The sequence below is a fragment of the Cervus canadensis genome, chromosome 14 (assembly GCF_019320065.1).
Source record: "Cervus canadensis isolate Bull #8, Minnesota chromosome 14, ASM1932006v1, whole genome shotgun sequence".
Taxonomy (NCBI): domain Eukaryota; kingdom Metazoa; phylum Chordata; class Mammalia; order Artiodactyla; family Cervidae; genus Cervus; species Cervus canadensis.
Genome location: NC_057399.1, coordinates 23,620,798 through 23,641,858, shown reverse-complemented (window position 1 = coordinate 23,641,858; position 21,061 = coordinate 23,620,798). Strand labels below are relative to the sequence as shown.

General features: G+C 38.1%; 2 protein-coding genes across 2 annotated transcripts in view; one reads left to right on the top strand and one right to left on the bottom strand.

Moving 5' to 3' along the window:
- LOC122453369 (60S ribosomal protein L7-like) overlaps nucleotides 1–21,061 on the bottom strand; it is a 683,417-nt gene that overhangs the window by 96,893 nt on the left and 565,463 nt on the right. The gene's annotated exons all lie outside the window — the stretch shown is intronic.
- The window catches only part of TMC1 (transmembrane channel like 1), a 103,620-nt gene that overhangs the window by 77,598 nt on the left and 4,961 nt on the right, over nucleotides 1–21,061 (top strand). Inside the window, 3 exon segments of the mRNA XM_043486403.1 lie at nucleotides 7,466–7,533; nucleotides 13,729–13,968; nucleotides 18,874–18,999. Of these exon segments, the coding sequence (XP_043342338.1) occupies nucleotides 7,466–7,533; nucleotides 13,729–13,968; nucleotides 18,874–18,999 (434 nt within the window).

Genomic DNA, 21,061 nt, shown 5'->3' with positions numbered 1-21,061 from the left:
TAATTTATTATTTATTGAGTGCTGACGGTGCTCTTGGGTTAGTATGAAGTATAGGAAAACAGGCAAATTCCTGTTTGAAGTCACAGCAAGTGAATTTTCTTCCATGTTACCTTTGGAAGGCTCGTCAGAGAGAAACTCGGCAGTGAAACAAGTTTTGAAACATTAAGGTTGGATGCTGGATCTTTGATATGGATTTTATTATCACTGACCCACCAGTGGATAGTTTACAGAGATGAGTGCCTGCTAGTCACAAACTATCATGAGCAAACCTCTGTGCCAGCTGATAAGAGGATACAGAGATGTAAAAGTTGTAAGCCTAAGGAGAAGTTGCAAATGTGGGCCTGCAGGCTAGATTCAGCTGACAGATATTTTTATTCTGGTCTGCAGTATTGCTTCTTTCTTTCTTTTTTTTTTTTTCTTTTTTTTAATGAGCTAATATTTTAAAGCTCGGGGCTTTACATTTAAAAAATATGGATTTCTTATTTTTCCTGACATATTGAAAGGCCCATATTCTCATGCTGGAGAAACTGGCAAGAGCTGAGGATACTGCCCTCTTTTGGTGAAATATTCATTCACCAATTCTTCACACTCTGCTACAAGCCTCCCTTGTCAGCAAAGAGCAGGAAATGTAATTGCTTGCTCTTACAATGTAATTGCACATTGGAGACACCATGACTTCTGTTGGGGTTGTGAGGGAGAGGTCAATAGAAATGCAAAGACAGGATGAAGTAAGAAACATTTGAGCCAAATCTTGAAGAAGAATCACAATTTCAAAAGACTGGGATGGAGGAAAGCATTCTCAGTGGACGAACTGATGGAAGGCAGGGCCCAGCAGCTAGCAAGTATGGGCAGTGCAGATAGAGATGCAGAATCTAAAATGGTGCTGCTTTAGAGAAGAAGAGAATGGTGAGAATGCTTCTCTGATCTTCCGGACTTACTGATTGGCATATGAGTCCAGAAAGTACCTGTCTTGAAGCAAAGGAGAATCTGAGATAGGCAGAGGAGATGCTTTTAAGAATCCTTTCAGGAATGAGAGAGAAAAGATGTCCATTTCTGCTACTAAAGAAATTTTTTTTCTGAACTTTAAAAATAATACCAGTTCATTGTTAAAAAGTCTGAAAAAGGTAATAGAAAATTAATATGAAAATAAAAATCACAGGTTATCCTACCATTCAGGACATTGCTTCATTGACTTGTAAAGTATTAATATTTATTTAGGTATGGATAAACATGTACTGTAGATTTGTATGTTTTACTATAGATTTTTGTAAATACATATAAGCATGTATCTTATTGACTAGTTACTTGCATTTTTCACCTAATGGTGATCTTTCTCTATGTTATTAACTGGTCTTTTATAATTTTTAAATGACTGTGTGTGATTCTACATATGAATTTACTATAATTAGCTATTTTTTATTTGTTGTTAGTTAATTGTACCCAATGGTTTATTATAATAAACATAGTGATCACATTTATTTATATCCATGTAGATAAATATCTCCATAGATAAATCATAGTAGTATGCACAAATTATTTCCTTATGAGAAATTTCTCTAAATTGAATTGCCCAGTCATAGAGAAGATATTTTTGAAAAAGTACATTCACTTTTTCTACAACAACTAACCTCTATAAAATGTAAACTCTACAGACTCCAGCATTAGACTCAGAGATCCATAAAATGTTAAGGTTAGGTGAAATTTTGACAAAATAAGTCATAATGCTTTTATTTTGCCCATAAAAAAAATCAAGAGTCTGTGAATTGAAGTGAGTTGCTTAAGTTGTTTAGTCAGAGGATAAATAAGGACAATGAAGTGTTTTGTTTTGTTTTGTTTTGGAAAAGTCATTATGTTTAGTATACTGAATTACATACTGATTAAATCTGAGTAATTGGGTTTAAAGTGACCCTATATATTTTTCCAGTTGTAAATTCACAGCCAAAGTATCATCACAACAAACCTATGAGGATGAATTGAGATAGGAAAATTACTGGCTAGGAGCAGACTATTAGACCATGTAATGTAAGTTAATCTTTCTGTAAGGCTTCTCTGAGCATAGCAGATGGTTCTCAATGTTTCTAAAGAGTTCACTGGCTCATGGAAGTGGAATGCTTTGCTCACAGAAAGAATTTTAACCACCCTGATTCAGCAAAATCACCCTGAGGCCTCTTGTAAACTGGATTTTCTATAATGGTTCAACACTACTCTCACTTTAATTTATGTTGACACCATCCTTGCCATTTGTCAATGAAGTAAGTAAAGAGCATCCAGGAAGACATGGATTGAATATATGACATGAGGTAAGAGTATATTCAATCAAATTAAAACCTCAGTGTCTTGTTTAAAGTTACATTTTTAAGGTGGTCCTCATTAAATTCCACTTTATGTAAGTGGAAAATATGGGAGATTTCCCTGAGATCTGATGAAGGGAGTACTAAATTACCTATAAACAAGAGGCATATGATTCACAGACCATCAGAGGATATTCCTAGTTATATTACACTGTATTATATTTTTATGTAGTGCTTACTATGTGTTAGAACATCTACAAAATGCATATGTTATTCAGTATAATCATGCCAGCAACACTATGAAGTAGATATTTTCCTCTACAGTAAGCTGAGAATTAGAGATGCTTAATAATTTGCTCAAAGAAAATTTAACTGGTCAGTGGTGGAGCTAGGACTGAAACCCACATCTGATTGATTTCAAAGCCATGAACCAGCCTTCCATCATATTGAATTTTTGCTCTAGTGCTTACCCCTAGAAACATCAAGGACTCTGCCAAAGCGTGACTAATTGACGAGCCAATCCATGGCATTTGTTACTCAAATGCTTAGACAGGTTTCTTGCTGTAGAATGGAATTGGCAGGAGGAGCTGGGATGTAGAATTAGGAGACAGGGAGATATTCCTTATCTGGGAATGAGGTACTATTCAGGGGTCCAGGGAAGAGGGTATGATAAAGAGTCAGTAAGAAGTCATGGGTCCCCAGTGAGGGGATGAGAACGTGTGCAAATGGACAAGAACAGGCTGGGCTGGATGGAATCTGTCTGCAGGCAGTGAGGGTTAGAGTATGAAGCCCTGAGGTGCTGAGTTATCCTAGAAGATGAGCCTTGGATTTGTCCTAGGTTAGCAGTTCTCAAATTCGAGCATCTATCAGAGTGCTCTGAAGGCACATGAAAATACAGAGTTTCTGATTCAGTAGATCTGGGTGGGGCCTGAGAATTTACTAAGAACTTCCCAGGTGATGCTGTGGATGGTCTGGGGACCACCATTGCATACCATTGCCCCAGAGCCCTAGGTCAGGCCAGCCTGCAGCTCTCAGCACGGTGATTCCAGCTGTGGGGAATTAGATTTGTGTTAAGAAAGGCAGGTCACTGCAATGACAGAATTGCCTCTGAGATCCTGAATTTCATTTCACAATATCCAGAGGTTGGTGATTTGCCAGAAATAACTAAACTTGCAGACAGAGAATGGATTTTCTCAGCCAGTGAGCACCATATGTCTTCTTTCTGGGTAGCTAACTGACTCTAGCCCACTGCAAACAAAGGTCTAAAAATAAAGCAAGATAATTTCTAGTTCCTTGACTATTACAGACCTCAACCCAAATCCAAGTAGGTTCTCCTGTTGCTAGTTCCTAAAAATCTTATTACGGGTGAGCAGCCCTTAGAGACTTCTTTACATTTATTCCTTTTGAAGCATTTTGTTATCTCAGGTTTCAAGAAAACCTGTTTTTTTTTTCCTCAAGCATCATTTACTTTTAACCTTTTTATATTTTAGAGGCAAACTTTGCAAATTGGTTTACACTCATGAATCCATTGGCTTAAAAATGAAACTATAATGTTATTTCATATTTAAAAAAAAAATTCACCTTGAAAAGAATGAGCCTTGAATTTCACACTCTGTGTGTATGTGTTTGCTTTCTTACATTTGTTCTGTTTTTAGAGTGTGGATTTCTGAATTTAATACATGGAATATAAATTCCATATTTAAGGTGCTTAGAGAGAAGCAATTCTTTAATAACTGAGTCAATCAATAACAGATTTTAGATTAGAAAAGGATCTTAGAAATTATCTAGAAGTAAGCAAACTTCCTCTGTAAAAGACTGCATAGTAAGTATTTTCACTTCTGCAAGTATGTTATTGTGATGTAATAAGAAATATATTTTGGTTTTCATCCCAGTTCTTAGCCAGAGCTCCTAAAATCTTTGTAGTTTCCTAAGCATTGAAGGTGCTAAGAACATCTTGTATTCTTATATTTGGTCTTTAGCCCCGACTCTTGATGCAGAGTTCCTAAATTCCTTTGGATATCTTGGATGATAGGAGCATTATTTGTTCCAATGAGGCAGCTCCTGGTGGGATCCTGGATAGGAGGCTGGTGAGCAAAAGACCTGGCCATAATTAGAACCTTGGAAATTTCAACCATATTCCCGCATCCACCAGAGAAAGGAGAGAGGCTGGAAACTGAGTTAGTGATTGGTTTTGTCCATGTGGTGAAGTCTCCGTAAAAATCTCTGAACCTTGGGGTTTGGAGAACTTCCAGGTTGCTGAAGGTACTGAGGGGCTGGGAAGAGGGTGCACTTGGAGAAGGCAAAGAAACACTGTACTCTTTCCCCTGCACCTTGCCCATGCATCTTTTTTTTTTTTTAAACTTTCTATTCCTGAGTTGTATCCTTTTATAATAAACCAGTAATCTAGTAAACAGTTTTCCTGAGACCTGTGAGCTGTTCTAGCAAATGATCAAACCTGAGGAGGGAGACATGGGAATCTCCAGTCAGCATAGATGACAACCTGAGCTTTCAATGAATGGGTCTTGTGGGAACGAGACCTTAACCTATGAGGTCTGTTAGTGTCTGAATTGAGTTAAATTGTAGGACATTCAGTTGATGTCTACAGAGAGAAACACTTGGTTTGCGGGGGTGGGGGTGGGGGGAGTATCATGAATAAGTGTAGTCATAGAGGAAAATGAGTGATTTTCCTTGCATCAGGCGATATGGTCTCTGTTGTACCTATTAAACTCCTGTTTTCACCTCAAACAGCAATAGAAAATACATAATGCAGCTATGTTCTAAAAAAAACTTTATCCACAAAAATTGGTGGTGGCCAGATTTGGCTCCTAAGCCGTAATGCGCCAACCCCTGATCTAGTTCATTCCGTCAATCTATCTGTAAGAAAACTGAGGCCTGAATTAAGCAGTGACTGGCTCAGCTCACCCAGCTGGGAAACTTCAGGCAACGTCTCATACTAGGATCCGAATCCCAGGCGAGTGTCTGTACCACAAACTCGGTGGCATAGTAGGGGCCCTCTACCCTTTCTCTGAATCGAGTTAATCAATTTATGCATCAAAGATGTCATTCCTTCAGCTGCCCCTGCTGCATACACGGTATGAAGCCAGGGGTTCCCCGTGTGTCCTTTGTGGTTTTCTAGTCACTTGGTTATAAAAATATCTCATCTCAAATGGCCTTTAAGAGGTTTATGTGCATTAAAAGAAATGTACTTCTGAACGTTTGAATTTTTTCATCTTCCTCGGTTTGGTGGGCTAAATCTGACACTCTTCTAAAGAGGCCAAGGTTGAAGGTTTGATTCGTCAATGGACACAGAGAGGAGCCATTTCAAGGCCACAGATGGTGGAGGCCACCGACTGAGCATTTGTCATATGTGTTGTGTGATCTCACAGGGCTCCAGGAGAAAAGGGAAGTTGATGCAGGGCAAAGGGCTCCTGAAGAAGAGAAAGACTCAGAGCTAACGTTTCTCCGGATTAGAAGCAAATTCATCTTCATTTTTCCATGAAAACCACACTTTCCTCGTTGTTGATTTTAGAACAAAAACTGTCAGCTGAACCTCTTTGCATCTTTCATTAAGCTTCTCCATCTGCAAACCAAGTGAAACACTGTATATTCTTTAGTAATATCTTTAGTGAACTTACCTTGAAATCCTATGTCATCTTTGTCCTGCCAAATATATAGGGTTATTTATTATTTCATTATGCATCGTATTATTATTATATCTTTCTATTTAACCACTCTTGTTATGTCAGATTTGCCGTTTACTCCCTGAATCTGTCACGAGGCACATTGTCCGTATCTTTCAGTTAACTAGGAGAGTACTGCTGCCTTTGGGGAAGTGACAAAGTTGATGCCTGAATTCAAGAATTCTTGAGGCAGAGTGTTCAAAATTTGTGAAAGATTTGTTGGGGTTCCAAATCAGAGACCTATTCTGTCTTCTTACAAACATATTTTTGGACTCTTGGGTTTAAGAAGAACGAGACACTCTCAGGTTATCTCTGTGTGTATGTGTGTGTGTATGTATATATATGTGCTGAGGAGGGAGTTATTATGAGGATACACATGGTCTGAAGCCACATCTGCCGATGTCAGGATCTGGGGCCGTAATCGGGTCCTGCCACGCTATTACTCCGTCTTCATGCTCCTCTCACTTTATATTTTTTACTGTTCTCTTCTTCTCTTGTTACCAATTAGTCAATTTCCTGATTGATTATTCCCTATATCAAATTAAACAGAGCCAGCTTTATTGTGGCTAACTAGTATTACTCCATGGGTAGAGTTTTCCTTCTAAGATGCCTAATGTGTCACAAGGAAACCTTTGGGCTGAGATGCCCAGCTCACTTCCAGTTGGTGGTGTCTGCATACAAAGAACAACCAGGTGCTGCTGCCCTGAACATGATGGTGTTATCTAGGATATGAACACTGGACGTTGAGTTGAATGACTTCTTTAACTTTGTTGTATCTCTAGCTCTATTTTTTTTATTATAAAAGAAATTCACATTTTTTGTTGAAAAGTATTTTAAGTATGAAAATTTAAGGAAATAAGGTATAATACATCACCTACATAGAGCAACTATTAATATAGTGATCACTTAAGTTTTTTCTTTATGCATAGTTCTGTACTGAGTTGAAAAAATAATGTTTACATATTTTTTGTTTAACTTTACAGCATAGTTTTCTCTTGGGTATGTAAATATCCTTCCAACGGTGATTGTAATTAGCTGCAATATATACCATAGCATAGTTATACTGTATTTAACTTATCCAATGTTGCACATTTAGATGGTTTCATCTCTGCTTCTTAAAATTTGTCAACACTTAGGATTAATTTATTAAAACAAATTTCTGGAAGTAAATTTACAGGGTCAAAGAGAATCAGATATTGTCAAATTGTTTTCTATAAATGTATGCCAAGTTTTACCTTTGCCAGCAATGTATGAGAGCCTGTCTTACACTTCCACAGCATCAAACGATAGCATTTAAAAATGAGTCTTGGGGTGTTCAAAAGGATGCCTTATTTTATTTATTGCTAGTTATTTATTATATTGATTATTCTGCTGCTGTTGCTTCTATAAAGTAGTTGAGAGTCTAATCATACTTATATAAAAATATGAAAAATTTACCTTTCAATTTTTGCCATGTGAGATGCTAATCCATTTGTGAATATCTGTCTCCTCTAGCCTTCATACACTGAGTTTGACATCAGCGGCAATGTCCTTGCTCTGATCTTCAATCAAGGAATGATCTGGTAAGCCAACTGTGGACAATTCATCACTTGAAACAAGCCTGCAAGATCATTATTGCACAAAGCACTGTAGCCTGGTGTCAGAGAAGTCCATGATCAGTGCCTAACTCAGCATGTGTTTTTCAGAGTGAATGGCTATGTAAAGTTTACTTTTCTGCCCAGATTTGAAGTCTTATTTCTATAAGGCATCTGCCTGTTTTGCAGAGCACATTTTTTCATCAAATACTGGGAGTCTAGGTTCTGGCTTCTAGATTATTTGAATGCTTTTTATAGTTTTATGTCTTGTGACACTGGGATCTCACAGTGAAATATTAATGACCCCCTGATTGCATGTTAAGAATGACAGAAATTAATATAAGACCTTTCTGAGAAACTTATTTGTGGTCACTATTGAATATATTTTAAATGCAATTTATAGCTACTTTAAAAAATATTACCTTACCGAATTCAATACTTGATAGAGATGAAACACATGTTTTAGGAAGTTTTAGTTAGAAATATAGTTTTTTTTTTTTTTGGTAACTTGTTTCATGGGGCCATTTGCACATCAAAATTATTTCTTCTGATGTACAAAGGATTGTCATATCTTTTATTAAATGAAAGCATTTTCACTGTAAATCCTGACAGGTTAAGATGAGCTGATACAGTAGAAAACATTTTTGACTATAAAAATTGCATCATAGCAGGAAATTCATCTGGGGACCATGTGTCTTGAAAATCTGTCACTCTTAACTAACACATATCAACCAACAAGCAGTCATAACTGAGCTTTCTTATCCCATTGACACAAGACAAATAATTGTGCCAGTGATCACACCGTTGTCCTAAGTACATATGCTAGTTAGTGGGGTCAGTTTTGCTTGAGGTTCATATGTTACTTGGAGAAGGCAATGGCAACCACTCCAGTACTCTTGCCTGGAAAATCCCATGGACGGAGGAGCCTGGTAGGCTGCAGTCCATGGGGTCGCAAAGAGTCGGACACGACTGAGCGACTTCACTTTCACTTTTCACTTTCATGCACTGGAGAAGGAAATGGCAACCCACTCCAGTTTCTTGCCTGGAGAATCCCAGGGATGGGAGCCCAGTGGGCTGCTGTCTGTGGGGTCGCACAGAGTCGGACACGACTGATGTGACTTAGCAGCATATATTACTCAACTCCTACAACCACAGTTAGTCTGAATTGTTAAACAGTTGTGAAAGCAGACCTCTCTGTAAATGTCAAAATGATCTTGCTTAAATAAACCAGAGTCAAGGGTTCCATCATCCTGTGTTGGGGCCCGTCACATTCCTGGGCCTCACTAGGTCAAGCCCTGTGAAGAGAAGACTATAAAGAGATCCTCTTCTCCATTGTCAGGTATGTTTAAAAATGTGATTCCTGTTCTCTTGATTCAAGTTGTACACATTATTTATGGCTCATATGTCTAGAGAGTCATTAAGGAGTGAAAGGGATCCTTCTCCAGGCAGAGAGGAAAGTCAAGGTGGCTCCATGTGTGACTGTCTACAGAGACAGCAAACGGCTCACCTTCTGATCTGTTATGTCCTCATGGGGATTCTGCTGTCGTGGCAGAAAATGGCTAACACTGCTGTTGGGATAATGGGAAACCACTGCCTCCTACCAGTTTTAAAATTCCTTGGTTCTTACGCAGAGTGTCATAAATCCCTCAGGCCTGGTGGGCACCGTTTGTACAGACATATGCTGCATGTCTCTCTCCTGTGCTTTCATAGTGAAGACAGCAGATTGACCTAGAAATTTGTCATTGTGAGCAAAGCTCTTATAATTGTGTCCTGATTGGTTTCACCTGTAATTGTGCCACTTTTTAGTCCACTATTACTCATACTGAAATTCTTAAATATCCACACACAAAAAGTGCTCTTCAGTTCTCTGGCAAACCCGTCATCAGAATCTTTGCAGTAGCATTACACTATCACTTTTTCTATATTCATCCTTCAGATATTGGTCAAATCTTGCTTCTGGTTAGTTTGAAGAGGACTTTAGAAAGTGATTCTGTTTTTTGAGTGTATAAGACATTTACACGCTTCCCAGAGTTCTAGAAGCAAAAAACTATTATTCACTTTTGGGTCAACCCTTTGTACAAATGGTCTTTTCCTCCCTCCCAGAACATTGGTGAGGGGATAGGGATGTGGTGTGGGGAGTGTGCAGTCCAAGTTTAGTAGACTCCCTTGTACTCACACTATTTTATGAGGCATAAGGATCTGATACCCAAATTTGACCATTTTCTACAGAAACGATTGAAGGAGTATGGAGATTTTATGTTCAATATTACTGGTTTGTGACTGGAGACGTTCAATAACTGCTTTAGAAGTTTCTGAGTAGTGAAGGCAATTTACACAGATATAAACAATTGTCAAAAAATCATAGGTAAAATCCATTTTGTTATGAATTGGCTAATATGATCAGTATCAGCTCCTTGGAAGAAAAGCTATAAGCAACCTAGACAGCATATTAAAAAGCACAGACATTACTTTGCTGCCAAAGGTCCGTCTAGTCAAGGCTATGGTTTTTCCAGTGGTCATGTATGGATGTGAGAGTTGGACTATAAAGAAAGCTGAGTGCCGAAGAATTGATGCTTTTCAACTGTGGTGTTGGAGAATACTCTTGAGAGTCCCTTGGCCTGCAAGGAGATCAAACCAGTCAATCGTAAAGGAAATCAGTCCTGAATATTCGCTGGAAGGTCTGATGCTGAAGCTGAAACTCCAATACTTTGGCCACCTGATGCAAAAAACTGAGTCTTTAGAAAAGACCCTGATGCTGGGCAAGAATGAATGCAGGAGAATGTGGTGACATAGGATGAGATGGTTGGATGGCATCACCGATTCGATGGACATGAGTTTGAGTCAGCTCCTGGAGTTGGTGATAGACAGGGAAGCCTGGGGTGCTGCAGTCCATGGGGTAGCAATGAGTCAGACACGACTGAGCGACTGAACTGAACTGATCAGTAAAACTATATTACACACATATTTTTAAAACAGCACAGGTTTTGTGATCATATTTTTAAATGATGGAAGCAGATCAGAGCAGGATGTAGCAGTAGCAGAGAACACACAGTGAGAAAGAAGATGGGTTTGGACATTGTTCCAACACTGTCTCCTGTATCTCCCTGCCTGTCTAGTCACAGTCTGCTATCTCATTTTCTCACTTGATCAAATGTGAGTAATTTACCTGACACGTACCATGTCACTAGAATAATAAGGAGAGCTAAATAAAAGAAGCTTTCATTTGCTTTGATCTTCTTGGAAGAAAAGCATTTTATAAGGCTAAGGTATTACAGTGATCTTCAACTGACAGATGATGGGATCAGGTCTGGGTAAGGGACTTAGTGAGCTGAGCTGATTAGTGAGTAGCAGGCAAAGATGGAATGAGCTTTAAGATTCAGATATCACTGTGCTGGCATCTCTCTTTCTAGGTTAATGTTCTTGAGTCATTTGTTCAAAATGCCTGTGTGATATTTATTTTGAAATTTTTTTTTCCATTTATTTTTGTTAGTTGGAGGCTAATTACTTTACAATATTGTAGTGGTTTTTGCCATACATTGACACGAATTAGCCATGGATTTACGTGTGAAGTTCTTAAATTTATTTACCTATATATGCACTTATATACATGAGTGTACATGTGTGCATACAGATAAATGACACATGCCTATGTATAGATACACATGTATGTGACATTAGGCAAGTTTGCATCCTGAATTATGTGCAGAACCGTGTCTTAGGATCTACTAAGTTGTGTACCAATGAAATACAATCCCCAAATCTTAGCGGCTTAGAAAAGGAAAAGTTTATTTCTTGTTTACTCCAGTGAAATGTGAGTTGGTAAAGGATTCTGCTGCTGTAAGTTACTCTCACTACAGACTCATAGACCGGACAGAACAGGATCGTTCTGGAGCATCACTGGTCAGAGCAGTAGAGAGAGAAGAGAACAAAAACCCCGTAGCGTTATTCAAGTTTTCACCCCGTAGTGAGACGCTTCATTTTTATCTCTAATTTACTGGCCAAAACAAATCGTGTGGCTAAGCCTGACTTTGAGGAGGGGGCAAACATAGTCATCTGTGAGTATGTTGCATTACAAACAATGACATTTGGGAATATATTCTAGTGCTTTGTAATTATGACTCCTCAGCTGGGACTGTCACTCACTCACCTGCTAACATTTCTGGGGTTCCATGTTGTTCCAAAGTTTACCTTCATTTTTAAAAAACTAATGAACCTTATATCTTAGAGAAGTTAAAGGTTCACTGCAACTTTGAATGGAAAGTACAGAGTTCCCATATACCTCCTACCCCTACCCCTGCACAGCCTCTGTTGACATCTTCCACAATACTGTACCTTTGTTATAATCAATGAACCTACATGGACAAATCATCATTACTCAAAGTCCATACCATTTTTTAAAAAATAGTCCATCTTTCTACAAAGTCTTTGGTCAATTTAGTGTGTTTAAATATTTTTCAGGTCTGTTGTTTGGGAACCTACCAACAAGATAACACAAACTGTAACAAATGATCACTTTTTAATGAAATGGTTTAATGTTGGGTTGCACAAGTTCAATTATAGCAGAAAATAACTTTTTCATCTAACTCAACCCCTTACGCCTTCAGTTCAGCTGCTCAGTCGTGTCTGACTCTTTGTGACCCCATGAATCACAGCACGCCAGGCCTCCCTGTCCATCACCAACACCCAGAGTTTACTCAAACTCATGCCCATCGAGTCGGTGATGCCATCCAGCCATCTCATCCTCTGCTGTCCCCTTCTCCTCCTGCCCTCAATCTTTCCCAGCATCAGGATCTTTTCCAATGAGTCAGCTCTTCGCATCAGGTGGCCAAAGTATTGGAGTTTCAGCTTCAGCATCAGTCCTTCCAATGAACACCCAGGACTGATCTCCTTTAGGATGGACTGGTTGGATCTCCTTGCAGTTCAGGAGACTCTCAAGAGTCTTCTCAATACCACAGTTCAAAAGCATCAGTTCTTGGGCGCTCAGCTTTCTTTATAGTCCAACTCTCACATCCATACATGACCACTGGAAAAACCATAGCCTTGAGTAGATGGACCTTTGTTGACAAAGTAATGTCTCTGCCTTATAATATACCAAATCTATATTGGATTGATTAAAACAATTATTCCACATAACCAGGAAATAGAATGCGCAGGCCCTAACTAAAATTGCTGGATTTTATTATATTTGGGACAGTTTAAAAGATAGGACACTGCTTGTATTTCTGAAATAAGTGTACATGTATCCACTTTTGGATTTTGGATTAATAAATTGCCATTAATATGGCTTTATGGTGCTAATGGATTTTCTCATCAATGGAAGTTGAAATTTATTTTGTTGAAATAACCACTGAAATCAGTAAGTTAAGAGTGCCCTTACCCAAATGATTCCTAATTAAAAGTGGCATTTTAAAATACTTTTAAAAAAATTGCATGTACAGATCAGTGGACTTCCAGGACAAACTAAAGTAACAGAATAAACAGATAAACAAAATTAAATGGATGTGTCAAATTTTCATCTCAAAAACACATAAAGCTTGGAAGTGAATATCAAGAAAACATAGTACCTTATTAGGCACAGATACACAATTCCCTTCAGCTCTAAAATACCATAACCACCACAAATAGAAAAGAACATAAGAAAAACTTATTTTAACTTTTTCTTTCATTAAGTAAAAATTAACTAGCCATGACAAAAATAATTAACACACATTTACAGTTTATTTGAATATAATGGGTAGCTTTAAGAGTTACTTATTAAAAAAGCTAATTTTTAATTTTTTGGGGGGAGTTTTTTTGAAGCTAAATTTTTTGATATATTAATCAATGATATGAACATTAAGGTAAAGTAAACTGTTTTTAGAAGTAGAAGAGAGAAGTAAAACAAATGTAATATATTGTTTGGTCTCTTGTTTAAATTTACCAGTGATAAGTGGATATAGTGAATGATCAACATAGTTTGTGTGAAAGACATATATACAATACCTGAAATAATCAGGAAGATGGTAGAATGTGTACAAGACATGGAAATAAATTAAGTTTATTAACATAAAGGGTTTATGTGAATAAAAGTGGCAATACATTTCTGCCCTTGGCAAATAAACATGATGTAAAATAAACAGATGCTTGGTGACTTTGTTGTGGAGTGAAGCTCCATGGTGAGAAGAGTTCTGTTCTTCTTTCTAGGATGGGCTCCTTCTTCGCTCCCAGCCTCCCAGGCATCAATATCCTTCGGCTCCATACATCCATGTACTTCCAGTGCTGGGCTGTGATGTGTTGCAATGTTCCTGAGGCCAGGGTCTTCAAAGCTTCCAGATCGAATAACTTCTACCTGGGAATGCTCTTGCTCATCCTCTTCCTGTCCACCATGCCCGTCCTGTACATGATCGTGTCCCTCCCACCATCTTTTGATTGTGGCCCCTTCAGGTTCTTACCTTTGTGATTCCTTTTGGGCATAGTTTACTTTCAGAGGTGGAGATAAAAATGGTCACTCATTGTATAAGCGATCATTTTTATTCCCCCAAACAATGACATTTTGGTCTATAGGAATGATATCTTTGGGGTATTCAGACTCAGCATGGGGCATGGAAATTCTTAGGCAAGATCCATCTATTTTCATTGGCAGTCATAAAAGGGAAAATAATTTAACTGCTTCAGGCTCTGCCCACGTGAAATATGTACAATGAATCTGAGCTATTTCCATGTAAGGAGATAGCAAAGAGAAAGGTTTGATTACACTACTCTAGATGTGACCATTTTCTTGGTGCTAAGGCATCTCATTCAGACATTGGGAAGCTACTATTACTTCTAACACAAACCACTTAATTGAAAAAAATAAAAATAGGAAGGAAGGGAGGAAGGATGGAAGGGTCAGAGGGAGGGAGGGATGAGGGATGAAGGGGCAAGAGAGAGAGAGGGAGGAAATGAAGAAAGGGAAGGAAGGAGGGAAGGAAGGAGGAAGGTGGGAGGGAGGAGAAAGAAAGAAAGGTTACTCCACAAGATACTTAGGAAGTGGGATCATTATTAGATAATGATGTATATAAAGAGAGTCACATCATTTATAATCCAAATTCTACATGCTTGTAAAAAATTTAAGGATGCTCCTCATATATATTCTCCTCAAATAACAAGGATAAATCACTCATGTCAGTAATAAAGAGTCAAGAAGGCTCTTTAACTTAGAAATATACTTCTCTACAGTTCTCTATGACAGAGTTCTCTCTGTGAACTTAACTAAGAAAGCAAAGGTTCCAGGTCTGGAAGATTGATTTCATTCTACCACAAGTCCCCCCATGAATCTCCACATGTTGAGTCACTGATCAGCATGCATCTGAGTTATTTCTACTTTTCAGTGAGGAAATGAGAATGTGAAAAGTCATGTGAATGACAAGCATGATGCAATAATGTAATTTGCAATGTAATGCAATAATACATTACAAGCATGATGCAATAATGTAAATTGCAATAATGCAATACGTAATTTCTCCTTCATGCTGTCAGAACCAAGTTGTTAAAGTCAAATTTCCTTGCTCACAGACTTAAGTATAAAAGAGATATTTTCATTTTAATAATAGTCTGTTATTACTGCTTTACTAGAAAAGAAAGAAAGAAAACGTTAAGCCTACTGATTAAGCCAAAACTGCTGGAGCCCTGTCATACAAATTAAGAAAGCTGAAGTTGACAAGTCCTGTTTCCCTGCCCCACCCAGGTGGGCTGAAATAAATAATGCAAACAGTGCCATCTGGAGGCTCAATGTGAAACTGCAGTTTTGAAAGCAATTGATCAGGATAGAAAGTTCAAGAGATGAGCCACATAAAAACTTTAGTTAATTGGAAATTACCCACACAATTAAATATCCAGGATAAGTTTTAACTTTTTAATTGGAAGTGGATCCTTCTCAGAAAAATCGAAGGAATTTAGCTGTCTTCAAGGGAAACCCTACTAGGCCAACATGGAGCTGGGCAGTGGTAAGAAATGTCCATTGATATTAAAAATATCATTGAGCTAGTTACTGCACAGTTTTAGCTTTTGAAGCCCAATTCTTCTTCCTCTCTTTAAATCACACTGAATTACTATTGTTTTAATGAATAAAAATTAGTCTGTATCTAAGGAATAATATCTGATTTTGACCAACTGTTTCCAAATTGGCAAACTTTGGCAAATTAACAGTATGTGTGTGTACATATATATATAGTTATATATATATAGTCATATATATATAGTCATATATATATAGTCATATATATATATAGTCATATATATAGTCTATACATAGTCATATATATATATATTATATAGTCACTATATATATATAGTCATATATATGACTATTTTGAGATCAAGAAGGAAATGTAAATATTTTTAGTGGAGCATTGGGAAAGGGGTATATCTATACTATTTAGTCTACTTTTCCTGGAGCAAAAGAATGTATACTTGGTTTATTCATTGGATTTTAAAGTTGAAAGCATTTTCTTACCTTGGTAGTGAGGTGAGAAAGCTTGTAATAGTAGGAGCCTCATGGCTTGCCATCCTAAGGGATCCTGAGTTTGAGGTGGTCTGCCCAGCCTGCCTAAAGAGGGGTGGGCACCTGGGTGGGCAGCAAATTGATAAACATGCCTTTGAGGTAGATTAATGGGGACACGGTCATGGCCAATCTCTCCCAAGTGCAGGCACATTTTTAGGTAAGATGACTACGATGTCTTAGAAGACCAATTCTGCAAAGCAATCTGATGAGATATTCTGCTTGTTCTGGTTTCATAACAACTGGTCAGGGAGGGTGAATTTTTCAGAAAATTATTCCAATAGGCCATGAAGTGAATTTACCTTAACAGTTTGGCAATTAAAAAATGATTTCTTTGGTGTCCAGATGAAGAAAATTCTTCTAATTGCTTTACCACATGTCCTGACACTTGATGCTTCTCCCCACAGCACCCTCACTAATAATCCTGAACAATTTCTAGTTCTCTAGGTTCTCACACCTAGGGAAGGAAATGGCAACCCACTTCAGTATCCTTGCCAAGAAAATCCCGAGGGCAGAGGAGCCTGGGGGGATACGGTCCATGGGGTCGCAGAGTCAAGCACTCCTGAAGCGACTGAACACACACACACACACACACACACACACACACACACACACACGTTCCCACATACCTCCTTGCTACGTTACAGTAATGATAACTTTATGTATTTTCATCTAGCTGCAAAGGTAACATGTGTTTATCCTAGAAAACCTGGAAATTATAGAAATATTTTCACATGAAACTACACACTAGCCATAACCCCAAAGACCTGAAATAACAACGCTCAGCATTTTGGCATTTTGTGTTATGGTGTTCTTTCTTATGCAGACTTCAAACTGAGATCATATAATATGTATAGGTTTATGTTGTATATCAAGACACTGCTATTACATTACACTGCTATTTGATGTATCAATTTTTCTTAATAGTGTAGCTGACGTCTACAGCTTGACAGTGAAAGTTGCTCAGTTGTGTTCAATTCTTTGTCACCCCATGGACTATACAGTCCCTGGAATTCTCTAGGCCAGAATACTGGAATGGGTAGCCTATCCCTTCTCCAGGGGATCTTCCCAACCCAGGGATTGAACCCCGGTCTCCTGCATTGCAGGCATATTCTTTACCAGCTGAGCCACAAAGGAAGCCCTAGAGCTTGGGGACAGAATATTTTCATTTCAAAAGTCCAAACACAGTAGAGTGTTGGCCTGTAATTTGAATTAATGAATGAAGAATGTTTGTTGTGCACTAAGCACTAGAGGAGATGTAGGGTATGTTGGGCATCAATTACGGTCAGGTGGGCCTTTCCATCTGGCTGAAAAGACAGACATAGACTATTTTAATCTGGGGTGGATGGAGCTATGCCCAGGAGAGCTGTAAATTTAAGTTCAGTAGCATTTCACTTAGCTGTATACTCACAACAGGCTGGAAGAGACTTCTGGGAATATGATAAAGTGGCATATTTTGGTTAACCTGTCAGTAAAAGGGACTGCTGGGATTTGTAGATATTTCTAAGTTTGTGTATAATAAAAGATCTGCTCTCCTGGTAAGAGACCTAACCTGGAAAAGGCACCCAAGAATCCTCAAAGATGCTAATAGCTTCACATTTCTTATACACTAGATGCAGAGAAGACTTTAGGGGTAAGAATGATTTTGTATAATTCCAGTTTCCCCAGTCTGCTATTCATTAGCCACAGCCTGAGAGGCTGGAGAAGGGTGGGGGGTGGGTTGTTCTATCTTCTCTTGTCCTCCCTGCCTCTCTCCTCACTCTGGCTATATTCCATATGTCATGGTAAAGCATGGTCAGCTAGAATGGATGAGGAAAAATAAGCTTTGGTGGGATAGGTTGATATAATCATAAATTGTCAATAAGCTTCATTCCCTTTTATGTATCATAGGTTTTGCTAATTAGTGTGTAGATCTATAGTTTGTGAAGCAAAATTTATATCTCTGTAATCTAGTGACTCCTGACAAAACACTTGAAGTCACTTTCAGTCTACTAAAAGACACAATTAGTTAGATCAGGAGAGAAAAAAATCTGATCTGGAACTTATGGGTCATGTTTATTTAGAGGTTAAGAATGTATAAAGATCAAAGAATAAAAGGAAAATGAAAATATTCTACTCAGTGTTATGCCAACCTTTATTCTCATGATACCTACAATTTGCTGGTAAAAAATTCAATATCTTTTCCTAAAATGACACATTTTCATAGCAAAATCTATATGCATAGTCAGAAAAAAATAATTTTGCATGATGGATATTACTTTATATATTCATATTTTCTATATTTATTCACAAAGTAACCCAAACCTTAGAAATATAACTTTAAAAAGTCTTCTCCTGGGGGAGAGAGATAAATTGGGAGATTAGGATTGACATATATACACACTGCTATATATAAAATAGATAACTAATAAAGACCTACTGTATAGCACGGGGAAATCTGCTCAATGACCTACATGGGAAAAGAATCTAAAAAAGAGTGAATGCATGTATATGTGTAAATGATTCACTTTGAGGCACACCTGAAACTAACACAACATTGTAAATCAACTATGTTCCAATAAAAATTTAAAAAAAAAACAACTCCTGATTCCATGATTAATTTCCTAACTGCTTGGCCTCTGTGTTTGCATTGGTATAACATTTCTCATATCTTATCCATATGTTGACAGTATGAGTTTGAAGGATCAAGAGTTGTAGCTAAACAGCAGATTTCTAACCTGAAAGGCAGTGTTTGAGAAAAATTTCTCGTTTTCTTGTTGTAACCATGGTTTTTACATTTGTTTAAAATAAACGTTTCTCTTTTTTTCCAGTGGCAAAAATAGGATGTTTGAAGTCATTGGAGAAACGCTGGAGCATGATTTTCCAAGCTGGATGGCAAAGATCTTGAGACAGCTTTCTAATCCTGGACTGGTTATTGCCGTTGTTTTGGTCATGGCGTATGTGCTTTCCCTCTTCAGAGAAAGAGCTTGTGTGATGTTCTTCCTGCTCCTTTTAAGTTTCAGTGTTTTCAACTCTTTCTCCCCAGGGGTTGCGCTGTAACCTAACCAAATTCAGCACTGATTACACGGTGGTGAGAGGCTAAAATTCATGAGCCATATTATCATCCTATTGCATGTAATTCATAGCCATCTGCATCTGTGTTTGCCAGCCTAGGATTATAAGATTTGTTCCCAAGTAACCAAAATAATTATCAGTAAACAGCTAAAGCAAGGGAAACATAAATGCTAAATCTAATCAGCACATCAGGCTTCCCTCCCGCCCCTGCCCCCCACCTCTTTTTCCATAAAGCAGATGGCTGTAAACACATAGAAATGATGAGCCTCTAAGTTAATATTCCCCTTGAGGGCCCTATAGGCTGTATTTTAGGGCTGAAGGCTTAAAGGCTCTTAAAAACTACCCTGTCCTTGTTCCTAGAAGGCCATCAATAACTGTGTCTGCCCATAATAGAATCAGAGGACCAGAAGGCTCTTGGAAAGGTCATTTAGTCTTTCCTTTCAAAGTCAGAGGTGATATTCAACGGGCAACTTGAGAGGGGGCTTTTGTTCCCATATGACTTTCTTTGGGTTCTGACTCTTGGCCACCTCAGATAAACTTACATTCTAAGCAAAGAAAATATGCTTCCTATGGAAGAGCTACAAAAAGTGCCCCAGCCCTTCCTTTCAAACCCCAAGTCCCTCATAAATGAAAAGTCTGGAACCGCTCTTAGTCAGTGAAACCACTCTTGTGGACACTCTGACAATCTGATTTGTTTAAATAAAGGTAAAACTAGGAAATCTCAGGGGAAAACTCCCAGTGGTTTAAGTCAATAAACTGGGTTCTGGGCCAAGTTGTTGTGATCATCTCTGCAGCGGTTGTGGTCACAAGCTACATCCGTGATGGCAGGTGTCATCTTCAAGTTTATAAATTGAGAAATGGACTTAGAGGCAGGAACTGGTTTTTCCCTAGGTGAGAATACAGCAAAGTGATGGGAAGGCTATGACAGTAAATCCAGCACTCACCTCTTACACCTTCTTTGAGGGAGAGCTAATAGCCTGTAGGGATAATTAAACAGTAAAACAGATCATGTATTACAGAACCTTGATCATGGGGCGGCATTAGGAACCTGATAGTGAATCTCTGGTGCAGATGTGTTAGAACATAACCTGCTGGAGGCAGCATGTTTCCCCAGATAGCCCTGGAAATGATTTTTCTTCTCCGAGTTTTTATGATGCAGCAGCTAAGGAGACCATATTAAGTGTCATGTGGCTTTTGTGGTATAAAGGAGGTCTTGTTTTAAAACACACACACAAAACTTAATGTCAGATTTTATGACTATATTCTTAACTTAGTGAGAGACAGATTTATTTCTAAGCAAAGGAGCAACATTGTCCTAATGCCGCTAATTAAAGATTTAATAAGCTGCCTTGGGGGTATGGGAGAGGAATGAACACTGCCCTTGTTCCAAGCACGATTCATATATTAACCCATTTAATTTCCACAATAACCTTAAGAAGTTGGCCACATTAATCATATTATTGAAAGCACATGGAAGATGTGCCCCAAATCAAATGGCTAATAAGTAAATTCAAGCCCATGTCTTCTTATTCCCCACCTCTTATTCCCATCTACTTATTTAGCACCAAACACTCAGTTCAGGTTGAGTGAGTATGCTCATAAGAGTTGGAAGCCACTTGTCTGAGATGTTCTATACCCGTAGTCAGGACACTTTTCCTTAAAGGGCCAAAATATTAATAGTAGATACTTCAGGCTTTGTGATCCAAGAGGCAAAGTTGAGGATATTATTTAAATACTTCTATAACTATTTTAAAATATAAAAACCAATCTTAGCTCATGGGTCATACATAATAGGCTGGGAGTCAGATTTGCCCTGGAGGCCATAGTTTGACAACCCCTGATATAGACTGTCTAGATGGAAACTGGCAGGACGTAAGATCAAACAGATGTCCCACAAGGTTGATTTTAGTTCTGACGTTCTGATTTTAAACCTGAATTTCAGTT